The sequence below is a fragment of the Mugil cephalus genome, chromosome 14, assembly GCF_022458985.1.
Source record: "Mugil cephalus isolate CIBA_MC_2020 chromosome 14, CIBA_Mcephalus_1.1, whole genome shotgun sequence".
In the NCBI taxonomy this organism is placed as follows: Eukaryota; Metazoa; Chordata; class Actinopteri; order Mugiliformes; family Mugilidae; genus Mugil; species Mugil cephalus.
Window position 1 is genome coordinate 1,083,249 of NC_061783.1, and position 27,515 is coordinate 1,110,763.

At 42.5% G+C, this 27,515-nt stretch overlaps 1 protein-coding gene across 1 annotated transcript; it reads left to right on the forward strand.

The window, feature by feature from the left end:
- The first annotated feature begins 146 nt into the window (after positions 1-146).
- bag6l (BCL2 associated athanogene 6, like) lies at positions 147-27,275 on the forward strand. Its single transcript, XM_047604768.1, has 24 exons — positions 147-675; positions 760-877; positions 1,905-2,110; positions 2,217-2,288; positions 2,369-2,491; positions 3,093-3,259; positions 13,034-13,163; positions 15,231-15,434; positions 15,706-15,922; positions 16,287-16,349; positions 16,439-16,713; positions 17,727-17,814; positions 19,269-19,576; positions 19,981-20,230; positions 20,415-20,584; positions 21,131-21,184; positions 21,304-21,406; positions 21,735-21,859; positions 21,958-22,092; positions 22,357-22,416; positions 23,245-23,439; positions 23,795-23,902; positions 24,269-24,415; positions 25,167-27,275. Exons 1-24 carry the CDS (start codon positions 574-576, stop codon positions 25,263-25,265), a joined length of 3,519 nt encoding a protein of 1,172 aa, XP_047460724.1. The 5' UTR covers positions 147-573; the 3' UTR covers positions 25,266-27,275.
- The last annotated feature ends 240 nt before the right edge of the window (positions 27,276-27,515 follow it).

Sequence of the window (27,515 nt, forward strand, 5' to 3'; positions counted from 1 at the left end):
AAACCGTAACAGCTGTATACATCCACGCACGCACTGTTACGGTCTAACAGTTACAGCACAAAAGCGCTCAGGCACGTATTAGACACCCCCCTCGCGTCATCTCTGGGTCCCATGACGTCACATTCATTGACGCTGTGTTTGGAAATAAGCTAGTTAGCTAACGGAACATAAATACGCACACACTCTAAACTACAGTTTCTCTGTAAACGTAAAGTGCAGCAGGCTTTAACTGAAAAATAAGGGATATATTCGTGAGATTCAGTGAACGTGGAGAACGGGTTCTCCGGCAGAGATTGGCAAATTAGCACCGTTATCCTCCCGTTAATTAGGATTAGCTAACTTTATCTGACTTGCAACCGAGCTAATAAACAATAACAAGAAGGGTCTGTAGGACAGTTTGTGGCCAGCTGCTACTTTTTGTGTAGCGCATTTATTACTCTGATACCGGATAAATATTATGATCTCAGGAAGTAGCTGAAGCTTGTCCCCGTCTCCCTATTGCTTCCATTTTCTCAGTCCCTAATGCACACCAGTACGCATTTGCTGACAAACGCTGAATTAGCAACTCTATAAATGTTTCAGGCATTCGGGAATATGGCTGAATCCAGCGGTTTAATTGAAGTCACCGTGAAAACTCTGGACTCACAGAGCAGGAGCTACAAAGTCAGGGGAGAGGTAATGCTCCCTGATTCAATTGCTACTTGTTTAATGACCCCTTCCTGTCGGTTTCGCCTGACTTGTTTATTGTGTGTTTCCAAGCTAACGGTGAAGCAGTTCAAGGAGCATATAGCATCCTCAGTCGAGATCCCCGTAGACAAACAGAGGCTTATCTACCAAGGCAAAGTGCTGCAGGATGACAGAACGCTGAATGAATACAGTAAGTAAATGACGCCAGGGGCGGGGCGGAGCGAAACCTTAGAAACACTCCTAGTCCTGTTTTTGTTGTGTGTGTGTGTGTGTGTGTGTGTGTGTGTGTGTGTGTTTATCTTGTACTGTAAAGTCCTATTTTGTATGTAATTGTTCTCCAGTTTTCATCTTTCTGAAACCATGATACAGTAAATGCTGACAATGACTGCTGAATGACTGATTCTTACTCTTGATGCCTTAAAAGAGACAAACGTGTCATCATGTTATGAAATATAACATAGACAGTGTGGGAATTTGCCATAAACATAATTTATATTGAATCTTATTTTTGTTATATTAAGCTGGAGTATTAGTTTAGTATAGAACTTGCAAGCATTTGTTCCACTGCATTTGAGTCCATGCTGGAGCATGGAAGCGTAAACAACTGACGAATACAGTGTTGTTTTTACATTCAATTTTCTTTTATTTATATAGCGTCAATAACAATACAAATTATCTCAAGACACTTTACAAAGACTGACCTGAAACCTCCAGAGGAAGCCTGAAGGTGACGGTGGCAAGAAAAAACTGCCCTTTAACAGGAAGAAACCTTGAGCAGAACCCAGCTCATATGGAGGGACCCATCTGCTGAAGGCCAGCCGGGTAGAAACAGAGAAGATAGAGAGAAAAGAAGAGCAGGAGAAACAAGATAAACAAAATTCTGTTACAGATGCATGTGAAGGAAATGTGTAGAATCAAATAATACAAGATATAGGGGTTATCTTGTCCTAGGTTCCACTGACACTAGCAACATATGAGGCACACAGTAATTTCTTAAAAAGTAATATATTTATTTCAATTTTAATTTATTTAAATAAATAATTTAATAGCCTTGTTTTTTGACAGGGATTTGTGATAGAGATACTAAATACTTTTGAAAATTAGAGCTTTCAGTTGTTGGATTTTTACTAAATTTGTAAAAATATGAATTGTGTGTAGATAGTCAGTCAAATATTCAAGCAGCTCCTAATGAAGTCCATCTTTTGGTTCTTCTTCAGATGTGGATGGGAAGGTAATCCATCTGGTGGAGCGTGCTCCACCTCAGCCCAATAGCTCCTGCTTAGGGGGTGCAAGTGTTTCCACAGGAAGTGGAAACAGCAGCAGCCACATCTCCTCCCAGGATGCGCCACACGACCGCAACAGCTATGTGATGCTGGGCACCTTCAACCTGCCTGTCAACATCATGGACCCACAGCAGATACAGGTGGGACACTGCTATTCTGCATGCAAACCAAAAAGTTCCACCACATCTTTCATAGGAATAGAATGGATTCATGCTTTTCTGACATGAACATGAATTTGTTTTGTAGATGTCAGTTCAGCATATGATGGCTGGGGTTGGTGAAGCAGGAAGAAGCAGCAGGGTCAGCACCAGCTCTGGGGTAACGTGATTTTTTTTCTGTATTTTTTAGCCTTTCTCTGTCACTCTTCCTATAAAACTAACAGCTTTTTCTGTCCATAGAGCAATGGCTCGGTGGATATGCAGATCAACATGGACCAGACAGTGCAGAGTGAGCCCAGGGTGAGGCTGCAGCTGGCTGAAAACCTGCTCAGAGATGCTCGCTCTCTAATCCACAGACTTGAGGTATAGTACTTGTCTTTTTTTTTTTTTTTTTTTTTTAAAAAAACACTATGTAGGCTGTTATTCACTGCTGGACAGCACTGACATTTATAACAGTTGTGTAAATCCTTCTAAAAAGAGGCCACTGGTGAGGCTTTTCCCGTTTTTTGTTCCTTATGTGTTACATCAGTATGTGTAATTGTGTAATGTTTAAATATATAATTAGTTTTGACAGACCAGGCTACTCACAGCAGCAATACTAAGATTAATACCGTGCGTGTTATTACCATTATACTGTAGTAGTATTGTACTACTTACAAGTGTGTACATCAATCAATCAATCAGACTTTATTTGTCAGGCACTTTTCATACAAAAAGTATAAAGAATAAATGAAAACAATATTCATTAGAACAGGAGCAGGAACTGTGGAAATTAGATCATCTTTCTATAACATTTTTATCATGGAATGTGTCCTTGCACAATTACAACTTTGTTCTAAAAAAGATTTTTACTCCTTTTTTATAAAATTTAATTTTCTAGTTTTTAGAAGAAGTGTGTTTTCCAAAATGTTCTGACTTTTGTTGATTTTACTGTTGTTGTCATGTGATGTGTTTTGTGTTGCAGGGAGTACCGAGTGAAAGCAGCACCCATTCAGAGACAGAGGTACCTCAGTCCTCTTCTTCATCCCCTAGAGGGGCAATCACATCACAACGCACAGACACAAACTCTCCTCCAGCTCCACTGTTTTCCACTTCCACCCAGACTGACAGACCAACCAACACTGAGCCTAAGTAAGTCAAATTTGTAAGGTTGTAAAGTTGATCCATGCTTATAATTTCACAATACTCTTAAAAGCAGTTTTCATCCGACTGCTTCTTGTCTTCTGTCGCGTTGTCAAGAAACACTAATGATCCTGTGCCATGCATGATCGTGACATCGCACTGCCACACAGCAACACTTTCTTCCTGTCAGTATGGTACAGGATTATCTTGGCTTCAACTGTCAAAAAATGTTGTTCGACATGCCTTTCTCTTGTAGCGAGTTCTTTACTTATCTAGATGCAGTGATTAAGTTTGTCTTAACGAACATACTCAATCCTGCAATCATCCACCATCGTTGTCTGACATGGACATCCAGGCCTTTTCACTTGTATTGAGTGCACTGTTAAATACATGTTTTGGGTTCGCAGCTGTAAGTTCCAAATGCAAATACCAGTCCTGAAACCTGCTTAATTGATGAAAAAAGAATGAAAGAACATCCAATACCTCTCTATGAAACAGTATTTGAGTCAATTTCACAATCACTTTTTGTCCCTTAAAAAATTCTGTTCAATTCTGTTCAGTTCATATTATTTTATTTGTCCCTAAAGGGCAATTTAAAAGGGCATGAATTGCTAAAATACACGCAGTCACAACTACTATAATGTATAGTATAAGTTTGTATAGCTGCATCTGTGCCTACAAGTTGGGTCAGTGTTCAGTGTGCATTCAAGAGCTGGACCGCCCTGGGGATGAAATTAATTTTCTTTCTTCCGTGTCCTACAGCCTGGACAGCCAAGTAGGCCAAGAATATGGGAGGGGTCCTGTAACCTCCTGTGAGGTGATTTCACAGTCTGCTGATTATATATGGCAGTAAGAGTTTGAATAGTTTGCTCAGTGATATTTGAGTAGAATTTAACCATGTTCAGCAGGTGGTTTCTGTTCTGCGAAGAAACCAGCAAGTGAAAGAAAAAGTTATTCAATGAAGGCATATTAGAATGTGATAATAGAATGATGTGAGCAGAGACAGGAGGACGCTGTCATCAGCATTTCACAATGTGACAAATTCATTGGACAGATGCTGCAGTCATCTGTGTAGAGGGTGAAAAGAAGTGGGGAGAGGACACAGCCTTGCTGAGAGCCAGTGGAGGTAAAGAGGATGTTGGTCACTATTCACTAACACTCTCTGGAAAAAAAAGTCTATAATCCACAGAGTGAGTTGGTGTTGGAAGTGTTTGATAAGCCTCTCTGCTAAAATATTTGGCTGCATGGTGTTAAGTGGTGATGGAAAGCGAGGAGTTTTGCTGTGGTGTTGGGGATTTCCAGATGTTTGTGGATGGTATTTAGAACATCTTTGCGTCATCAACCTCTCTGCTAACCCTGTGTGAAAAATGCAGTGAGTCCATCATCCGGTCCGTTACCTTGGTGATATGCTCTTTTACGATCCACTCCATAGCCTTCACAACCGAAGAGGTGAGAGCCACAGGTCTAAGATCGTTTAGGACTTCAGGCTAGGAAGCACTGTTAAGTGTTTCCACTCCACAGGCACTGTGCTGTTGGTCAAAGAACTCTGGAACAAATGATGAAACACGCCAGCTGCTCAGCAAAAGGCCTTAGGGTCCACCCACAGATGTTGTCTGGTCTTGGAGCTGTGTCCATTTTAGTCCTTATAAGGGCTCTCACCACCTCTGAATTGTTAATGGTGAGGACATGGTTATCAGGCCTGAGGAGTTGAGTGGTTTTAACTGAGTGCTGCTGTCCTTCTCAAATCTCGTAAAGAAAGAATTGAGGTGATTGGGAAGTGAAATGAAGATGCTGCCTGCAACCTGGAAGGGCTTGTGGCTGGTGGAGTTCACTGCTGTCATGTTCTGCCAAGCTGAGCGGAGATTCCCTTTTGCAAAAGACTGTTCTTAAATTTCAACTTGGCTATTTTTATGGCTCGCTTGAGCTCTCTGTTGCCCTTTTTCTTTTTAGAGTCAGAACTAGTGAAAAAATCTCTTTTTCTTGTTCAGATCTATAGGATTTATTGTTAAACAGTGCTTTTCATATTGAAGAGCTGTAAACTATTTCTTCAGTTTGGATGTAGGTAGTCTCAAATTAAACCTGAAAGTCTGCACTTTAAATCCAGAATGAATATTTAACTTTACTATTTTTTTGATATCAAAACAAAAAATATCAAAACCACCTTTCCATTACCATTATATTAGGTCAAGTTCATTTTATTTAATTGTATTTTCTGTATAGCGCCAGATCAAAACAGAAGTCATTCAAGGTTATCTTATAAAACAGGTCTATACTTTCTTCTTTTATTAAACAAGCTAAATAATCTTATTTTATTTATATGACAGTATATCATTTTGGTGTCTACATGGTCATGCCTTTACAGTTCTCCTCTGCTCTCAGAGAGCACATGTCGGAAAAACTTTAAACTCATAAGTGATAGTCGCAATTTAATAGTCTGAATGAAACATTAAGTATTAGGTTACTCTTCTGTCAAACAAACAACAACAAAGCATGTTTTGATATGGTGGTGTGTTGTGATCCCTTCTGGTCTGCCTGATTGTTCTTTGGATGAAACAGATTTAGTTACTATGTACTTCATAGTAAGCACAGGAAACCTGAGACACAACCGTACTTAAAATAGATGTTATCTGAACGCAGCCCCAGAGAAGGGTTACCACTATTTTATAGTTAACATGGTCATTGCTAGAAATTTACTTCTAATTGAGGGCTAACATAGAAATTGTGCCTAAATTTAATATATTTCTTCATCCAGCAAAGCTGACTCAGTCTTCTGGAGAATGAGCTCCTCTGTCCCTCTAATGTTTGGTGTAGTGGATGGGATGGATGGTCCATGATGAAGAGTAGTTTATCCAATGTCCTCCTGTCCCTCACTGAGACAAATGTCTCCAACTAACTACCAATCACATGTTCAGCTTTTCGGATCAATTTATTGATCCTACTTTCTCGCTGATTGTTACGTCCACCTGGTAAAACCAGGTGTCAGACAACACGACAACCAGTAAACAAACAAGTCTTGTGAAAATGAGCAAGCGTGATTTATTGTAACAAAGGAAAACAGGCTAAGGTGAGGGAGGATGGGACAAAGAGGTTGTGCCAAATAAAAGAAAGTAATATAACAAAAGACGGCCTATCTGAGCTACCTCTGGGAAAAGAAAATCAACAAAAATGCCTAACTGGCTTGTCTACCAAGAGACTTTCCCCAAAACAATACAGCGGTGGCACAACCCATAAACCTAGTGGAATAACAATAATCACCTACGTGAGTGCACAATATGTACAGGGTACCCCATCTTACCTAGTCCCAAAACCCTCCAACACAAACCTGAATACACAAAAGTCGCTGCAAGAGCACTAAAAGACAAGGACAGCAAAATCATGTGCAGCCAAATCAAGAGGCAGGAGAAAAGAGAGTGAAGGCCTGAGACGTCCTCCATCTTAAGGTTTCTCCTCTGTTGTGATTGGCCAATTGACGAGGTAATCATCCAATAGCCTGTCTACACAGGTGAGCAGCGTCTCTGCAGCCATTACCTGAAGAAATAACAGGAAAGGGGAGGGGAGACACAAACACACAGAGTACCTGGCTGCCTGGCACGTAACACCCCCACCCATCTAAGTTCAAACATCATGTTTGGAACTCCATCATTCACTAGAACTACAAAGCACGTGACAAGGCATCAGCCATAACATTCTCAGACCCCTTTTTATGACAAATTTCGAGGTGGTAGCTCTGAATGATCAAAGACCAGCGCATGAGACGTTGGTTGTGATTATGCATCCTGGAGAGAAACACAAGAGGATTATGGTCTGTGAAAACCTGAATGGGCTTCACACTGGATCCGAGATAAACTTCAAAATGTTGCAGGGCAAACAGTAGTGCAAGAGTTTCCTTTTCGATGGTAGAATACTTAAGTTGATGTGTGTTGAACTTTCGTGAAAAGTAACTCACAGGATGAGCGATGCCCTGGTGGTCCTCTTGTAGAAGAACAGCTCCAGCACCAACTGCACTGGCGTCAACTTCAAGCTTGAAGGGTAGTGAGAAATTTGGTGCAGACAAAACAGGAGTGCAACACAGTAGACTTTTTAGACTCTCAAAAGATTGTTGACACTCGCTAGACCAACTGAAGGGTTTTGAGGGACTGGTCAAGGTGGTCAACGGAGCAGCTACAGAGGAGAAGTTTTTGCAGAACCGGCGATAATAGCCAGCCATCCCAAGGAAACGCCGCAACTCTCTCCTGGTGGTCGGTATGGGAAATTTAGTGATGGCGGAGATTTTTGCATCCACAGGACGTACCTGTCCCTGACCAACCTGCTGACCAAGATAAAGCACAGTGCCTTTTCCAAATTCACATTTGGCAAGGTTGAGTGTAAGAGATGCACCGGACAGACGGGTGAAAACTTCCCTTAATGTAGCCATGTGACTAGGCCAGTCATCTGAATACACAACAATGTCATCCAGATATGCTCTGCAGTTTGCCACTCCTCCCAGTACCTTACTCACTAGCCTCTGGAAAGTAGCGGGCGCATTGCACAGACCAAAGGGCATCACAGTGTACTGGAAGAAGCCGTCAGGGGTTACAAAAGCTGAAATCTCTGAAGCATGTGGGGTTAAAGGAACCTGCCAGTATCCTTTTAGCATGTCAAGTTTACTGACAAAGTTTGCTGGGCCGATTTCATCAATACAATCATCAATAAGAGGTAATGGATGTGCATCTGGAACAGTTACAGCATTTACCTTGCGAAAGTCGGTACAGAATCTTGGACTTCCATCCGACTTTGTATCCAGAAGACAAGGGGAGCTCCATGGACTAGAACTTGGTATTGCGAATCCATTCTGGAGGAGATAGTCAACCTCTTTCTTCATGATCTCCCTCTTAGTGGGATTAACCCGGTAGGCGTGCTGTTTGATCGGTACTGGCTTTGTCAGAACAATATCATGAGCAACAACAGACGTTTGAGACGGAATGTCATTAAACAGACCTGGGAAATCATGGATAAGCTTCTCAACATCACAACGCTGGTCCTCGGAGAGATGAGACAAGTGGTGGGACAAATCAGACAATATCTCAGTGTTACTGAGCCTAGCCCCCTGTGCTGTAGCACTATGCATCACCAACCCATCATCATCGTCAAGTGAGCTCACCTTTGAGATGGAAGCCATAGGTGAGACGGCGATCTGCACATCTTGAGTCGTAGCTGGCGTATTCCGATTCTCCCTGGAGCAGTACTGTTTCATCATGTTGACATGACACAGCCTGGACCGACGCCTACGGTCAGGGGTTTTGATGACATAGTTCGTCTCACTGAGTTTTTTCTCTACAACATAAGGACCAGAGAATTTAGTCGAGAGGGTAGAACCAGACACAGGCAAGAGAATTAGAACTTTGTCACCCGGTTGAAAGGAGTGGACAGTCGCTCTTCGATCATAAAGTCTCTTCATCTTCACCTGGGAAGAGGTCAGGGCGTCTCTAGCCAAAGAGCAGGCTAGCTGGAGTCGATCCTTGAGCTTGGTCACATACTCAGAAATACTTGTGACTCCTTTCTCTGGCATAACCAGTTGCTCTTTAAGGACCTTTAAAGGACCCCGGACCTCATGTCCAAACACTAGCTCAGCAGGACTGAAACCTAGCGACTCTTGTACGGCCTCACGTGCAGCAAACAAAACAAATGGGACACCATCATCCCAATCCCTCTGAGACCCATAGCAGTGCTTGCGCAACATGGATTTCATGGTCTGGTGAAATCGTTCCAGTGCCCCCTGGCTTTCCGGATGGTATGGACTAGATGTTATGTGATCAATACCTAAAGTTTTAAGCACCTGGGCAAACATTTTAGACTTGAAATTGGTGCCTTGATCTGACTGAACGACTCTCGGCAGACCAAACACAGTGAAAAACTTTACTAAAGCCTTGGTAACAACTGGAGCCGTTATTTTCCGGAGTGGGATGGCTTCTGGAAACCTGGTGGAAGCACACATCACGGTTAGGAGGAATTGATTTCCAGCCTTAGTTTTTGGCAACGGTCCTACACAATCCACAATGACTTTCTCGAATGGCTGCCCCATGACTGGAATGGGACAAAGTGGTGCGGGGGGAATGACTTGGTTTGGCTTTCCAGTAATTTGACACAGATGACATGTACGACAATGATGAACCACGTCAGATTTGAGTCCTGGCCAAAAGAAATGTTTAAGGACTCTGTGGTACGTTTTGGTCACCCCCATGTGTCCTGACCATGGGTGATCATGAGCTAAGGACAGTACCTGAAAACGATAGGCCATAGGAACAACGATCTGGTATGTTGCACTCCAATTTTCATTTTCATCCGAAGCATCGCTAACCCAGCGACGCATCAACAGGCCATCATCATACACATAAGCCACTTTCTTCGTCCTGGCTTCCCTTGGGCTGAGAGCAGAGGAACGACATTTTAAAAGTGTACTATCACCTTCCTGGGCGGCAATAAATTCCTCTCGGTTGGCTGGTAGGTTCATAACCTGCGAGCTGGAAGAGGATGACGCAGCGTCAGCAGGTTTGACCTTTACCTGAGTGTTGAACTCAGGTATCACAGCATCAGGATCCTGCTCAATAGCCATAAAGGAGTCAGACAAGTCCACACCATATTTCTTCGACTGGGCTCTGGTTATCACACAAGCAGGAAAGATAGCAGTGTTCTGGGTTGCATTGTCAGACTCAAGGTTGAGATCAGGTCTGTCCAGCACCTCAGGGGCAGGCACAACCTTGTCTCCAGCTATGTCATTGCCAAGGATGAAATCAACACCTTTAATGGGCAAGACAGGAAGAACAGCCACTTCAAAAAATCCACTGACCAAAGGACACTGAAGATGGATCTTGTGCCGAGGAGCAAGAATGAAACCCATTTCAACACCCCGCACAACTGCACTTGAGTGACATGATGATTTGGATGTTAAAGGTAGGATGCCCTCTAGAATAATCGACTGGGCTCCTCCTGAATCCCTCAGAATAGATACTGACCGGTGATCTTTTGGATCCCCAGTTAGTGAAACAAAGCCTTCTGAAATAAAGGGTCTAAAACAGGGATCAGGTTCATCATCATCAGCCTCATTTTGTGATGTTGCAGTGACAGGAAGAGAAACAGTCTTAATGAGGCTCATGCCTTTCGGTTGGGAGGAGCTAGAGGGAAACTGTTGCTTACGCTTCAGAGAAAGACAGTCGGCAAGAACATGGCCCTTCTTGTGACAGTAGAAACACTCACGAGGGCCATGAGGGGGCAGCTGTGGTCCCCTAACCTTTTCAAAAGGAGCGTAGCCTGCATCAGGTTTCATTGGGCGTGACAGTGGCTCTCTGTCAGGGCGGGAAGATGACATAAACACATTCTTGTGAGTTAGAACAAACTCATCAGCCAAGACCGCTGCTTTAGGTAGGGTAGTAACTTTTTGTTCATTTAAGAAAATCACCATCCTCTCAGGCAACGCATTCTTAAAGTCCTCCAGCAACATCAGCTCACGAAGGGATTCAAAACTGTTCCTGACATCATTAGTACTGCACCATTTGTCAAAAAGAACCCCTTTTTCTCGTGCAAACTCAACAAAGGTTTGCCCACTTGACTTTTTATGATTCCTGAACCTCTGCCTGTAGGCCTCTGGCACAAGCTCATAAGCACGCAAAATAGACTCTTTGAGCACCTCATAGTTCAAGCTATTCTCTAAAGAAAGAGAGGACATGACTTCCTGTGCTTTACCCACAAGCTTACATTGCAGAAGGATAGGCCACATCCCCGTCGGCCACTTTAGTGCGGTTGCAATTCTCTCAAATGCACTGAAATAAGAGTCGACCTCTGTCTCTCGAAATGTTGGCACCAGAGCAATGTTTTTACTGACGTCAAAGCCTTGTTCACGGAAAACTGTCTGTGAAGAGGCAAATTTCTCAGGTGCGTGTGCCATAACCTGTGCCGAGGAGATTCTCATGGCCTCTACCTCAAGCTGCCGTAGCTTGACTTCTTTATCAGCCTCTATCTCTAACCGGCGAACCTGTAATTTAAGGTCATAATCTGCTTTGCGTTTGCTCTCTTTTTCCTGTGCCTCTAGCTGAAGCCGGGCTAACCGAACCTTTAGCTTAGCATCGCCACTAAAACCATGACTTTCTGGGGAGAAAGGCTCAAAACGAGGCAACGTTGCAGGAGGGGCCTCACAGACGGCTTTATCAACCCGAGGTGTGGCCTGTGCCACCTGCGGTCCCCCTTCTTCATCTAAGTCAGAGGAAGCACTTAGTCTAACCACAGAAACTCCCTCTAGAGGAACCTCAGCTTCTGGCTGAACAGAGTCAACAGAGTCTTTAGCTCCATAAGCCTTTCCAGAACTTTATTTTTTATTTCCTTTTTAACCCCATACTTCTGTACAGCAATATTAAAGTGTGCTGCAATACACAACAAGTCATATTTGCGACACAAGTCAAGTTTTTCAAAACTGGGATCGTCAAGGAAGTTCTGCAAGTTAAAGCTCATGCTTACCCTCAATGCCACCACCACGTCAACTCATCAGTTTTTGGTTGTCTTAGTTCAGGAAAAAAGATCCCGGACGAGCCCCCAATTGTGTTACGTCCACCTGGTAAAACCAGGTGTCAGACAACACGACAACCAGTAAACAAACAAGTCTTGTGAAAATGAGCAAGCGTGATTTATTGTAACAAAGGAAAACAGGCTAAGGTGAGGGAGGATGGGACAAAGAGGTTGTGCCAAATAAAATGAAAGTAATATAACAAAAGACGGCCTATCTGAGCTACCTCTGGGAAAAGAAAATCAACAAAAATGCCTAACTGGCTTGTCTACCAAGAGACTTTCCCCAAAACAATACAGCGGTGGCACAACCCATAAACCTAGTGGAATAACAATAATCACCTACGTGAGTGCACAATATGTACAGGGTACCCATCTTACCTAGTCCCAAAACCCTCCAACACAAACCTGAATACACAAAAGTCGCTGCAAGAGCACTAAAAGACAAGGACAGCAAAATCATGTGCAGCCAAATCAAGAGGCAGGAGAAAAGAGAGTGAAGGCCTGAGACGTCCTCCATCTTAAGGTTTCTCCTCTGTTGTGATTGGCCAATTGACGAGGTAATCATCCAATAGCCTGTCTACACAGGTGAGCAGCGTCTCTGCAGCCATTACCTGAAGAAATAACAGGAAAGGGGAGGGGAGACACAAACACACAGAGTACCTGGCTGCCTGGCACGTAACACTGATACTACTCCTCCAACAAACCACAGGAAAGTACAGGGCGCTCACAACAGACTGGTAGAAAGACTCTAGTAACTCGCTGCACACATTGAAAGACCTGAGCTTCCTGAGAAAGTAGAGTTTACTCAGGCCCTTCTTGTACACAGCATCACTGTTGTCCCCCCAGTCCAGCCTATTGTTCATGTGGACTCGTAGTTTTTAAAATGTTTTTAAGATGAACTCTTTCACTTGCACTCTTTCTTTCACTTTTTTTTACTGAAAATATGACAAAGTTTACATGAGGTTACATGAGATTTTCAGACCTCGTTGTTGAAATAAGAATGTTTGTGTGTGATTACACTTTCCAAAACATTTGCAATTCACTGCATGTTCTACAACATTGCATGCACAAATGACGATGCAGATTATTTTCCCCTTTCACTATAACGTTTCCATGAAAGACTTGAACCTCCATGTTGCAGTGGAGCCACATATCTTTATCTTAGCTATTACTGGTTACCAAACAGCACAGTGTTCATTAATTAGTAGTTTGAGGTGCTGACCTCTGTTTTCCACTGTTTGTCCACAGCCACCCAAGTCCAGCTGATTTTGTGGAGGTTCTCTCTGAAGTCAGGAGTGTGGAGGAGCGTTTACGTCCATTCATAGAGAGGACCCACTCAATCCTTGGAGCTGCCACCTCAGCAGACTACAACAACAATGTAAGGAGAGTGCAGGAAAATAACAAAACAAAGGAACATATTTAGAAACTTCAATGATGACAAATGTGTGTTCCATGATCCACAAATCAAAAATGAGATTCACAAAAGCCAACAACGATTTGTGTGTCGCAAGTCACAATACTGATTTCAGACAAACTACTCAGAAATCCTCCCAGAACATCAGTGTATTGACCCAGCAGAATAAGGCCATCCCTCACAGCAACTTATTTGTCACAGCAGCTTATTTGTCCCTACAGGGTACTCTGTTGTTATGTGCTGTGATGTAGGTATTGCACAGGGGCAGCAAAACCTCGATATCCCACCTCTGCTGGCTCACAGCAGGCTTTCCAGAGTCCAGCCATTCTTGAGTGAGCTCCTGGTACTTGAGTTGCTTGCACTTGTTGCCTCTTCCATGTGGTTCTTCCAGGGGACTGTTAGTTCTTCTTAGAAGAGGCAGATGTCAGCACCGTGTCTGGTCTCAAGGAAGTTGGTGTTACATATTCTGGGAACTTGAGCTGCTTGCCCAAGTCAACCCATAGTTACCAGTCTGTTGCCGAACAGAACAGGCTGACTGATGGTGTTGGCTGTGAATGGCTTCTCTCTAGCCCTTACAAAGGCTATTGTCCTCTGGCTTCAGATGTGTTTGTTGTTGGCCACTGCATTAGAAATGGTCTCTGCCTCAGAACCTGGTTGTGTCGCCAGCGATGGTGGCCTCCTCTCAGGGCTGTTGGGCAGCTTCTCATGGTGTGTTCCAGTGTGCTCCTCCATGGACAGAGAGAACATATTGGAATGTCACTCTTTCCCTGAAACAAGCAGATTAGCTGGACTGTGTTACATGTCATGGACAGCTTGGACCATGAAGTTAAAGCATTGGGGCTCTGCCTTACAAATGTTATTCCAGGTCAGCTGCCTGTCCAGTGCTCCTCCCCACCTTGTTGATGCCCACTTCTGCTGCATGCTCTCCATCCTGCTGGGCCTTACACCCTTGACACCTCTCTGCTCCTCCTCCAGGACTAGATAGTGTCTGTACTTTCCCTGGGTCCTGTCATGCAGTGCCTGTGAGTTGACTCCCAGCCCTGCTCGTCCAATAGCTACTGTGCCCACTAGATATCTACCGATACATCTGCCAACCAATGTATATCGAGCCGAGCCGGGGTTTTTAGTAGTATCGGCATTGGCCGATATGTGGGTGCGTTCGCCGATTTTTTTTCTCCCAGCAAGATTTACAGACAGGTGTATCCACAGGCAGCCTGTGAGACGCTGAGGACCCATGCGGCCCATACATTGCCCCTCCCCCACTGGCAGAGTGCATGCAGCTGGAAGCTAGAAAATGCTCATAGAGAGCTCATAGAGAGCATGTAGAGCACCCCTAAAAATAAAATAAAATTTAAAAAAAAAAGCAGTATTGGCTCCAAATATTGGTCGATCTCTAGTGCCCACTAGAGTCTTGTGTCTTAGCTGAGACTCCAGCTACTCTTGAGCTTTGAATTTCCCTCTGTGTCCTCCCCACAATGCCCGCTGAGGCCGCTCTGGAATCGTTGGAGTCTCGATAGACTAGTGCCTCTCCAGTGCGCGAAACTCTCATTTCCTCTTCCAAGCTGCTGAAGGGAAGTTGTAGTTTGTTGCTTCTGCCGTACAGTGCTGCAGTAATGAGACTGTGTGGCAGTCCCAGTCATCTTCGTAGGTAGGAGCTGATCTTTCTGTCCAGGGTTTCTACTGTAGACATAGTCACCTCACAATCCCCAACAATGACCAGAAACCAGACTTGTCTACTGTGGACAACCAAACTTTGTTGATGATGGTTTGGGCTGATGCAGCATCTTTGCACTACAGTCAAGTCACCTAGCCTAGGCTCGGAACTGGTTTCTCAGTGATTGATGGTATTATCATGCCACAGACCTGGATTTAGTTGGTTTAAAGCTCATCCTAGCTCACCAAATGATCACACATGGAATGCTATAACACTTTAAATGAATGCATTTGTCCATAATCTCTCCTCTTATTTCACACACAGCACATCTTTATAGTTGATAATTGTAATGGTTTGGATTGTGTCTTCATTCACAGACCCAGGAAAGAGAAGAAGATCAACGCATTCTTAACCTGGTTGGAGATGCTCTGCGTCTTCTAGGAAACACACTAGTTGTTCTTGGTGACCTACGCTGTAACCTGGCAACCCCTCCTCCACGTCACCTGTACATGGTTCGTCCCATAGGGCACTACACCCACCCAGTCTTGCTTCAGCCTGGTCTGCCGCACATGCCCATTCCAGTAGGTCCACACCATACTAATCTTCTGTGTATGTGTATTCTGTGTGTGCCATCTACTTTACTGCACTGTAGTTGAGATTGTGACCTCATAAATGTCACATAGTGAATATTGACTGATGATCAATGAGTCATGTTTTGATCTCTCATCTTATCATCACTTAAATTCACATTTTTTTAAAACTAGTTAATAATTTTAAAGTGAAATACCTGTTAAAATGATCTGAATTATTTTTTGTAGTGGACCTTGAAGTAATTTTTTTCTTCTCCTTTAGATAAACCTGGGTACAACAGTAACCATGACGTCTAATGGTAGACAGACAGCCGAAGGACAACGGCATCCCTCTTTGGGTGTTGCTCAATCAGAGCAACACGTTATAGGACAAGCACCATCTTTTCAGGCTCAAAATCTAGGACAGGGGGGACCCAGAGTCATCCGCATCACACACCAGACCATGGAGCCTGTAGTCATGATGCAGATGAACCTTGACGGTATGTGTGCTGCCACGTAATCATAGAACTGTCTTTATATGGTTACATGAGCTTCTGTTATTATTCTGACAGGCAGTGATGACATCAACTGAAGCAGAATATGTAAAATAATACTCCTCAGCAATTGGGTAGTCCTAAATCCAATCAAAGCCATCGAGTAGTAAAAACATTGAATTCCATGGCATTCAAATGTGTTTATTGTGAATGAATGCAAAAAAGCTTTCCCATTAGGGACCGATAAAGGATTTATTATTATTGTTATTATTATTATTATTGGTCTTTTTATGATAATAAAATCATTTTATTGTATTTGGTCTGTTTTACTTATTGTTACCTATTGGATTTATGCTGTTGTGTTGAACAGGTGAGTCTGCTGCTGGTTCTCAGGCTCCAGGACAGCCAAATGTGACGGGTCACGAGCAGTCAGGTAAGTCATTATTTGTGGGTTGTTGGTATGACCATGAAAATGCACACTACATATCTGTTTTCAAGACAAATGTTTTTTTCTGTATTTAGGAGCAACACCTGCCCATTTCCCAGGACTTCCACCTGAGTTCATGCAGGCCATTGTGCACCAGATCTCCCACCAAGCTGCTGCCATGTCTGCCTCGACAGGTCATCCAGCTGGCCCTGAAGAAGCTGCTTCCCAACAGTCCCCCCATGCTGCTCAGGGAAGGGTGGTCATTACTCAGCCATCCTTCTCCCCACATGTCCCTCAGTCTATGGCAACCAGGGGAACCACCATTAACCTGAGGGCTACAGTCCCCACAGCTGGCCAACAGCCAGGACAGGTAACATCGGTAGAGATATAAATACATCTGTGGCTTCATATAGCAATTGTCAGAAAAAAACACATCAGCAACATTTTACACACCTTATAGTCAGAAGTGACTTAAGTTACTGATCGATTACTCTGGCCTTTAATATCCAAAGAAACAGTGTTACAACGATTTTATACATAGTTGGAGGCTTTTTCATAGACAGGTGTGGGGTATTTCTTCATTATTTCTTAATTAAGTAGGTATAAGGTGTGGAGCTGTTTTTTGTGGTGGAAATAGTTACTGTGAACTCAGGACAATATTTATAAGTAAGGTAAAACTGGCCATCCCTTACCTGCAAAAAATAATCTACCAGAGGTAGCAGGTGGTCATTGCTTGTAAAGGATGTTCTACCAAGTATTAAAAATAAGCAATTTATTTCTGATTATATTATCTGTGGAATCACTTAGGAGCCCCTGACAATGGGTTTAGTATAGTATAGTATAGTATAGTACTATAGTACTACCCTCAAATTAAAACTTCTACAGGTGTATCTCTGCTTCCCTTAAGTGCAGTTTATGTGTGTGTGGGACTAGACAACATGACCTACGCATGTAGCAAGTCATTTCCACTTGAGCACTCGTCACTCTGGCTCGCCCTGTAAAAAGACCACTCACACACTAGTCATCACTGTGTCTTTTTTGCCAGTCAGGTAAATTTTTGTTTCTACTTCCTGCTTGACTTTCTAAATCCTTCCAACAATTTCGCTAAACTCTCACCGAAGATGAGGCGTACAAATGATTGTACATTTGAACCTTCTCATCTTCCCTTGATGTGTTCCATTTTTGTTGATCTGAAGCAATCAATTCGAAAATTGTGGAGCTGGAGAAGCAGCCGGAAATACTCAAGTGGAAATACACTATTACTAGTCACATTTCTAGGGATGTGCCTGTCAGGCTACGGTGTAAGGGTCTACGTAGGGTCTGCGCTGTTGCTGTAGCTATGTCTAATTGACACACAACCGCCTGTTACCCTTCTTTAAACAGGGCACACCTCTAGCTCCGTCCTCTCTCACCCAGATCATCAGTGGTCTGGTCAGACAGCTGCTGATGCCAGGGCAGCCAGGTCAGCCAGGTCAGTGTCGACTCATTTTTATTGCTAATATTCACAGTTTTGCCTACAAGACAAATAGTTAAGTCAGTAATTCAAGTGCTTTTCTGCCAAGTTTGCGTAATGATGCATGTTCTGTATTGAAAGTTCACTTTTCTAGTATCTTATACAGGACTGTTCAAAGGTTTTAGGCAGGTGTGCAAAAAATGCTGTAAACTTGTTAATAGTTTATTTTCATCAAATAACAAAATGCAGTAAATGAACAGAAGAGAAATCTAAATCAAATCAGTACTTGGTGTGACCACCCTTTGCGTTCAAGACAGCATCAGTTCTTCCAGGTTCATTTGCACACAGTTTTTGAAGGGACTCAGCTGGTAGGTTGTTGCAAACATCTTGGAAAACTAACCACAGATCTTCTGTGGATATAGACTTCCTCAAATCCTTCTGTCTCTTAATGTTATCCCAGATACACTCAATGATGTTGAGATCAGGGCTCTGTGGGGGCCATGCCATCACTTCCAGGACTTCTCGTTCTTCTTTATGCTATAGATTGTTCCTAATGTCCTTGGCTGTATGTTTGGGGTCTTTGTCCTACCGCAACTGCAAATTTGGGGCCAATCATACACCCCCCTGATGGTAATGTATGATGGACAAGTATCTTCCTGTATTTCATAGCATTGAGGACACCATTAATCCTAACCAAATCCCCAACTACATTTGCAGAAATGCAGCCCCAGACTTGCAAGGAACCTCCACCATGCTTCACTGTTGCCTGCAGACACTCATTATTGTAGCGCTCTCCAGCCCTTCAGCAAAGAAACTGCCTTCTGCTACAGCCAAATATTTTAAATTGTGACTCATCAGTCCAGAGCAGCCGCTGCCATTTTCCTACACCCCACTGCCTTTGTTTTCATGCATAGCTGAGTCACTTGGCCTTGTTTCCATGTCAGAGGTTTGGATTTTTGGCTGTAACTCTTCCATGAGGACAACTTCTGGCCAGACTTTTGTACCTAAGGATTGATGCTGATTTGAAGGCAAAAAGATAGTAACACCAAATATTGACTTAGATTTCTTGTTTGCTCATTTTGCATTTTGTAAATTGATAAAAATAAACAGTCATTATTTATATTTTTGCAAGCATTCTTAAGCCCCTTCCACATCGAGTGAATAACCCCGGTTGATGCGACTGCTACATAAATGCAGACTCAGTTTGTAAGGATAGTTTAAAGATAGTTTGAGAGTAGGAAAATAAAAAATAAAAAATCTACACCATGCTTCTATCAAAAATCTCTCATTTTAATTACAGGTCGAGGTATCTGCTTGGTCTATAATGATAAGAGTTCATTCTTTTCTAATGGATGAAATTGTGTTTAGAGCGACATTTTTATTGGCATATTGTACTACAAAAACTAGGTTAAGGTTGTTTTGAACATTGTTTCCATCATTTAGTATTTTTCTGGCTATTCTACATGCTGCAGGTGATCCAGCGGCTTTGTCTTCTTCAACCAGCTCGCAGTCATCCTTTTCTACCTCTTCTTCATCTGAGTCCGCCGCCACATCTCCACCTGTTGTCTCTATCAACACCTCTGGACTGACATCCACCCACACCACCAGTACAACCTCTATAGGCCAACCAGCAGAGGGCAGTAGTGATACAAATGTGGCACAGCTCTTGGGCTCCTTGCTCGGAGCAGCTGGGCCAGGGGCTCCTGGCTCAGGACTGGCTTCCTCCATCACAGTGACACTCCCAGGAGTGCCCAACTTCTTCCAGGCCATGTCAGAACCAGTGAGTTCATAAAGTTGGTTTACTGAGTGTCTATTTTGGATATGTCTTGTTTAGACAAATGTTTGATTTCCTAGGTAAAGTATTTAATTTCCAGCTCCCTCGTCATATTTTGGGTTTTATACAGTGATGGATAGAAGAGTAACAGTTTTATTTGTTTATAAAAAAAATGACTCTCATGGGTTGTATAACTTATCCAGCTGTGCTGAGTTTTTTCTCTATCTGCTGAAATGTGTGTGTTACAAATATTGTGTTTCACCAGAAAATGATGGACTGATTTTTGTAGCAGCTGTCACCAGTAAATGAGCATTTTTGGGAAAACCCCAGCAGTGACTAGAAAAATTAAAAAGGTCAAGTCAAAAGTTGTTAGTACCCATCATTGAGCAATGAATGTTGTTTCTGCCCAGCCACCTCCCACTGGTCTAGGTGGCCCTGTCCCTCCTCAGTCTGCCAGTCTTGCCCCAGCTCAGGTCGGCAACAGTCCCAGTGGAGATTCTCTGAGCCCGGAGCTGTTCACTGGTATTGTGCAGGGAGTGCTGTCCACTATGATGGGCTCTCTGGGGGCACACCAGGGTAATGGAGAAAGCATTGCCCAGTTCATTCAGAGACTGTCCCAGACCAGCAACTTGTTTGCTCCTGGCTCTGGAGATGCTGTAGGTGAGTCTGAAGACAAGAGAATGTATGTAAATTCAGCTTGTTGTCAACATTAACCTTACAGTTCCTATTTTACCTGAAATATAATGTACTGCAATCAGACCAACATCCATTTTACTATTTACAGTTCACCCTAGTCGCTATGGTTGTTACTGACAAACTGATACAATGGCTGTTATGTTGCCAGGGTTCTTTGGTGACCTGCTGTCCCTGGTGTGTCAGAGCTTCTCCATGGTGGACATGGTGCTGTTGCTTCATGGGAATGCCCAGCCTCTAAGCCGCATCCAGCCCCAGCTCACTGACTTCTTCACTGAACACTACCTCCAGGGCCAAGAGGCCACTGATGCCAACATAACTGTAAGTACTGTAGGGACTTCTTCATTATTTGTTCACTAGCAGTAAACTACTTGAAGTGTTTTATGTGGTTTTCTGTAGGATTGTGTCAGGATTGTGCCTGTCTACTGCCACTACACAAAAAGTGTTTCAGCCAGGTGTGTGTCATACAGCGGTATTTTAATAATTGTAACTTTCAACAATGAACACTGAATTGTCACAAGATGGTCAATGTCATTAACTTCTCCTGTCAGTGGCCATAATGTTATGCCTGATCATGTATATATATGAATATAACTTTGAGGTTCACTTGTAATTTCAGTGATTAAAGCATTCTCTGGTCATTGTATTTTACTAGAATACTAGTAAATGATACTAGAAATTAAAAAATGTTGAATGGTTTAATAGTTTGCCAAAGGAAAAGCCAGTTTAATCTTAGTAAAGCTGTCATGACCAATATTTCATACTCTCACGGTACTATGTTGTTACAGTCAGCTGTCCATATGCGAGTCTCTAGTCTGATCATTTGTTATTTCAAAGTCTAATACTAACACATAGTCCTCTATGCAGAGAGCAGCAGAGGGCCTCATCAACGGACTGGAGGAATATATCGCTGAGAGTTTTGTAAGAACAACTTCTTTCACCCTTATCCAAACTACCATGGTTTATGAAATATACTGTGCTGTTTCCACAGTTATTTAGATTAGTGATGGATGTAAGTGAGTTATGTGTGTTATGTCTAGGCTGCAGTGACGGTGCGAGAGGGAGTGGACATCGTTCAGACCAACCTCTCCTTCCTCAGACAGCAGTTCAGTCAGATGGCCTCACATATCCTGCGCTGCAATGGTGAGTTCAGTTAGAATTCAATAGCTGACCACACAGCTCCAGAGTAAACTGTTATCCATCCCCCTCTAGTAGTGCACAGCTCTGTGCTCGACCCTGCAAAGATTCTGCTAAAAAATATACAGTACATTATGACAAACAGCAGCACGGGCTCTGTGCAGTGTTCCAAAAGGTGTCTCAGTTGGAAACCAATGCATTAGCATTTTTTTTGTGTCAGACCTAGAAACTGAATATTTGTAGCCAGAATTCTGCTGGGTTCTGTTAGAGCACTCTGATGTGAAAATGACGTTCTGGGAGTGGCTCTCTTGATGTGGATTTTTTCCTCCTGCAGATCACATGTTTGGCCCCCGTCTGCTGTTGCTGTGCACTCAGGGCCTGTTTGAGTGTCTGGCTCTAAACCTGTACTGCCTCAGAGGAGAACAGAGAGCTCTGACTGCCGTCATTAACCATCGTATTGTTAGTATATATTACAACCACAGCGTCATGCTTCACTCATGTGATACTAGTCAGCGGCTTCATGTTACATACATGCATTTTTCTATATGTTTGTGCAGAGGAGGATGTCTACAGAAGTCAATCCCAGTCTGGTCAACTGGCTGACCAGTATGATGTCTATGAGGCTGCATGTCATTCTGGAACACAACCCAGTTACTGTGGACCAAATCCAGCACTACGTTATCTATACACAAGTAATAAACACTGTCTGTTTACAGTTAGCATTAAAAGCTGTTGACTGGGCACATTACAGTGGACAGTTATGTGTAATGTAAATGTTTCTTTATCCAGAAATACCTCCAGCTACCTCTCAAACTAAATATATCAATGAATGTGCCCATGTCTCTGAAGCGGAAAAACCGTCCTCCACTGTAATAATAACGTGTCTCACTAAAGTGTAAATATTTAGGCCCAGATTCGGTTAAGAGTTTCAATTTCTCATTGAAATGTAATTTTAGAGCGAGTTGAACCAGCCAGTGCCCGACGTGGAGCAGCCAGCAGAGATTGCCAGTGTTGAGGTGAGTTATTTTGTTTGTTGTCTTATTTCTCTGTCTCATTTTGGCTAGTCAGTCCTCTTCTTGATACTAATTAACCCCCCAAAGGCTCATCTTTACTTATTAAATTTGTATATTTAAGATTTTTTTTGCCATGAAATAACTCAGGTGTCACTCTAAATCTTTACATCGTTTAGTATGTGTGGATCAAACACCGTAAAACTATTACAAAATGCCATGTATTTCATCCATACATGTCTGAATCACAAAATGACTGAAGAAGAGCAAATTACACATAATCACCAAAAGTTGATGCCGGGGAATGGTTCTCAACTATGTTAGAAAAATGATGGCAATGAACAGTCTGAGCTGTTGCCTGGACTAGATATTTGACTGGATTGAGTCACATTGCAGATGTTTTCCCAGGAAACAGGCTAGAACCGCCTCTGCAGGCTGTTCACCCACGCTAACACAAAAGTTCATACTTCCAATTTACCATTTTGGATCAGGTCACTCTTTGCTGTGGTATTTGTTGGTTTTTGCTCCTTCTGCTGTTCATGTCACACAACTATCATACAAATTCACACAGATTATGAGAGATAAGAGGCTCTCTCTGCAGTAAATGCTATATTATGATGACTGATAATCTCAGTCTTAAAGTATTGTAAAATATTGGAAACAAAAATAAAAAAAGAGATATAAGAGGTATAATACATACAAGTGCACTTGGATTACCAAGTCCACGCAGTCCAAAGTTTACCTTTCAAAGGTTTAATGACCGTTTTCTTTGTTAGATGAGAATCAGTGTAATGGAATAAAAAGTCTTACATGGTCAATCAACCCCTCTGTCAGATACAGGAGAGTCTGTCTCCAGTTGCAGCCACAACAGCAGAGGAGGCCATGGTCTCATCATGTGACCGCGGAAGGGGAGCACCTGCTGGAGGCAGCACTACCCCATCCAGCGACAATCGATGTCCTGCTCGTATCCCTACAGGACAGGAGGAAGCAGCCCCTGAGATGGAACCATGGGCTGCAGCTGTTCCACCTGTAAGTATCATGAAACTCTAACATGGCAGTCAAGTTTTTGTCCGTAGAACATGAAACAGTGGTAAAAGACTCAATACCTCACTTATAAATGAAGAACACTGGTGAGATTTAATATGTTAGTGGGTCACAAGGAAAAGTTGGTCTGAATATGAATCCTGCTCCTTTATATTTCCAACAGAAACATTCTCACCTTCTTCTGTTATTTCCTTTCTTCTGTTTTTCATTCACACCTTCTTCACACGCTGAAAAGCGCTGTAGAAATCAACTTGCCTTGCCATGATTTTGGTTTAAAAAAAAATACACAAAGTAAGCCCAAGTTCACTGCTTTATAACCGCATGATGATGTCTGCTTCAGGAGTGGGTTCCTATCATCAGACATGACATGCTGTCGCAGAGGAAGATCAAAACACAGCCACCACTGTCTGACGCCTACCTGCACGGAATGCCTGCCAAGAGGAGGAAGGTGAAGAGTGTTTACTTGCACATAACAAATACAATGGTTACACAAATTCCCATTATCGTTTCATCTTCTTCCCAGCACAAGACCGTGAAACTGCCTTAAGCTCTGTTCTAACTAAAAAGAACTCATTTAACATTGATTTACAGCATGGCCTTATTATAGTTTTCTATCTCCTGAGACAAAACAGAGTTGTTGGACGATCAAGCCAAACTAACATTGTTTGTGTTTGTGCCTAACACATCTATCCTCATCTTTTCATGTGTGTAAGAGGGCAGTCTTGGATATTTCCGTAAATGCCAGAATGTCCCTTTAAATATAGCTGTTTCTTTGTCAGATAGAGAAATGTGACGGTAGTATTTCTATTCTTAGATGAGTCAGTGTGAAGGCCCACACCTGTCCCTGTCAGACGCAGTCAGCCGAGCAGCCCGCGCTGCAGGAGTCCTCCCTGTCACTACCCCAAACAGCCTGCAAGGGGAGCTGGAGAGACCAGAGATGCAGCAAGCGTACACCAAGCAGGTACCGTACTGTCACAAAAGGAATGAAGGATGCCATGATGTCATTTATAGATTTGTTTCTAATTGTTATCCATTTTCAGACATGGTTTAGGATTGCTTCCTGGTCTGATACCAGTACAATAAGTATAGCTTCTGTATTGAACAGCACATTGTCCATTAGTGACAACACATGTCCACGTGGTCAGTCTTTACATTTTCATGTAGGGGTGCACGATAATTATCGGCTCGTTATCAGGAAATTATGATATCATTCCGATAAGTTTGATATCATGACTTATCGGCCCGATGACATATAATATATATTTATTTATTTTAATCAGGCGCTCCGTCTCCCACATGAGACCTGCACGGCCTGCAGTGAAAGCTGCGTTCAAGTGGCGTCAGTGTAATCGGAAAAACAACCTTCTGACTGAAAAAATGGATTACTCCCTAATGTCGGAACACAACTCGTCAACTCTGTCATGATTTCGGTAGTAGCTGACTGATATCAACATCTTATCCACAGTATTTTACTCATTGCCTTGAATGTTACACATATATCATAGAAACATGAAAACTCACAGAAACCTTCAAATTTTGCAGTGCCACAGCTGGCTCTTTTCCTGCCCCTCGTAGCTTGACGCAAACTTCACTTAGTTAGACCAGACGCAGACTGGTTTCAAACATTAAGCTGAAGTGATGCTAGTCAAGACTCCGCTCTCTGATTCATATCTGATTCATATAGTACTGTTTTTTCCCTTCTTTCCTGCCAGGTAAAGAGTGACATCAAAGAGCGAGTTAGAGAGGACCCAGACTACAGTGCCCAGAGGTTCCCCAAGACACACAGAGCTTTCTCTCTAGAGGAGTCCTAATCCTCGCCTGCGTGGAGCTATGGAGGAGTATGACTGGATCCAGAACTGATTCTGAATGAGTACATGTAGTGTCGTTACTTCCTGTATTACACTGACATTGTCTGTGGTGATGACGTGTGCTGACATCACTGAACGATTCCACCGCGTTTCAGTGTAACACTATCCGCTGTAGTTTGGTTAGAATGGGAACATCTGATGACAGCGGAACCTTGATGGCACATGGTCTGAAATTACTTGATTCATTCCATGCTAAAATATTCACTTCTGTTCCCCGACACCTCTTAGAAACTTAAGGAATCAGCTAGGTTCCTAAAAGATGCAGCATGAGCAGATGTAATGTATCAGTTAACATGTATTCCTGGCCCACAGAATAAAAATGATCAAGCTTTCTCTCAGAAAAACTCCTATGCACTAGTTCTGAAGCAGTCTGAGCATCATGTAATACCCAATAGCTTTAGGAGAATTGACAATTTCAGTGTTTTGAGAAGATGTTGATATACAGTTGCACTATGAAGAGTATGTGTTACAAGAAAAAAAAAGATGTAATATAAGAATGTATATGAAGATGTATGAGATGAAGGCTGTAATGTGAGCACACGTGTGTCTGTTCAGATTTTAGTTCATGTATGATGTCATACTCTGTATACCCTGTGTTGCGAATGTAGTTGCACTATTTGGCAAAACTGGAAATGAGTTCAAATTGTGCACTGTAAATGGGCAGCGATGTTGGAGCTTCGTCAGATTTGTTTTATTTATTATCCTGACCTTTGATGTCACAATGAAACAGGTAGCTCCTGTTTGCATTTTAGACTATTTTGTTTCGGACTGACACTGATGTCATCTAGTACACAAATTCAGTAATGTGATATTATCTAATGTTTAGCTGCAATATAGTAATCTACCACAGCTTGATGGTACCAGTGTGTTACATTCATCTGGCATACAGGCAGCCAGTCAGTCCATGAGCTACTACCTTGTGCTTGTTAACAACACTGAAATAAATCAGCTTCTATGTCAATGTTTCTATATATATTTCTATATATAAGAATCTCATAATGGCAACCATAACATACTTGTGCATCCACCAGGCACTTCATCAGATTATGTTTTATGTTAATATGACCACATCATAACATTTCTGCATCCATTCTAACCCAGAAACTGTTTTATGATCATGTTTATAAAACCAGTTTGTGTTGCATCATTATCAAGTAGCCATTAGAAGATGATAAATAAAAAGTGGTCATCAATAGATGTATAAGGTCAGCAACAATACTCAAAGAGGCTGTGGCACTCACCATTCTACCACTCTGCCTGGAGTGTTGACACAAGGCACACACCGATCAGGCAGAACATTTTGACCACCTTCCTAATAATGTGTAGTTCTTCCTTGCGACTCTCAAACAGTTGTGACTCATGAGAGAATAGACATGGGCCTTTTGAGGCTGCTTGGAATGGCTGATGCCATAAGGAGTGCCATTGCTATGGGGTGGGTGCTACATGTCTAAGTAACATCCACATGAATACCAAGTCCAGAAATTTGTCACTAGATGGTTAATGTAATTTACTTCTCCTGTCAGTGGTTTTAATGTTGTGGCTGATCAGTGTATTATGTACATTCTGCCATCTCATATGGGGGGAGCGACAGAAGAAAGGGGAGGAGACGAAAGCAACAGAAGTAATTCATACAAAGGAGACTGATAAGAGGCATACATAGAGACAGCATTCACTGTATTAATTGTAGAAAAACTTCTATACATAGTGTTCTCATAAAGTACCGACTGAGTGCAGTAAAACTCAAACCCTCAAACCCTGAACATGGCTGTTGAGTTTGCAGTGTGTGGACTTAAAAATAAGTACAATACAAATTTAGTTACTCTGAATATCATTCTGTTTAATTAATTAATGTATGTGTAATGTGGCAGAAGCTTTCTTTCATACAGGTGATTATTTATCTCTAGGCTGATGCATGATCAATGTCCTAAAAAATAAAGCATGGTGTTCACCCTCTGGGGTCTGTGCGTTGCTTTAAATAGTAGTAGTAGCAGTAGTAGTAGTAAAAAAAACAAAACAAACAAAAAAAAAGGAGTTTGTGATGCTTCTAAATACATCACCCTCAGGAAGGACGTGAACCGATTCACTTTAAACGCCATCAAACACCATTTATATGACAGGAATCATGCTAATCACACATTTATTTTATTCACACAACCAGAATTCACATGAGTTTTTGCAGCAATACAAGTGAAA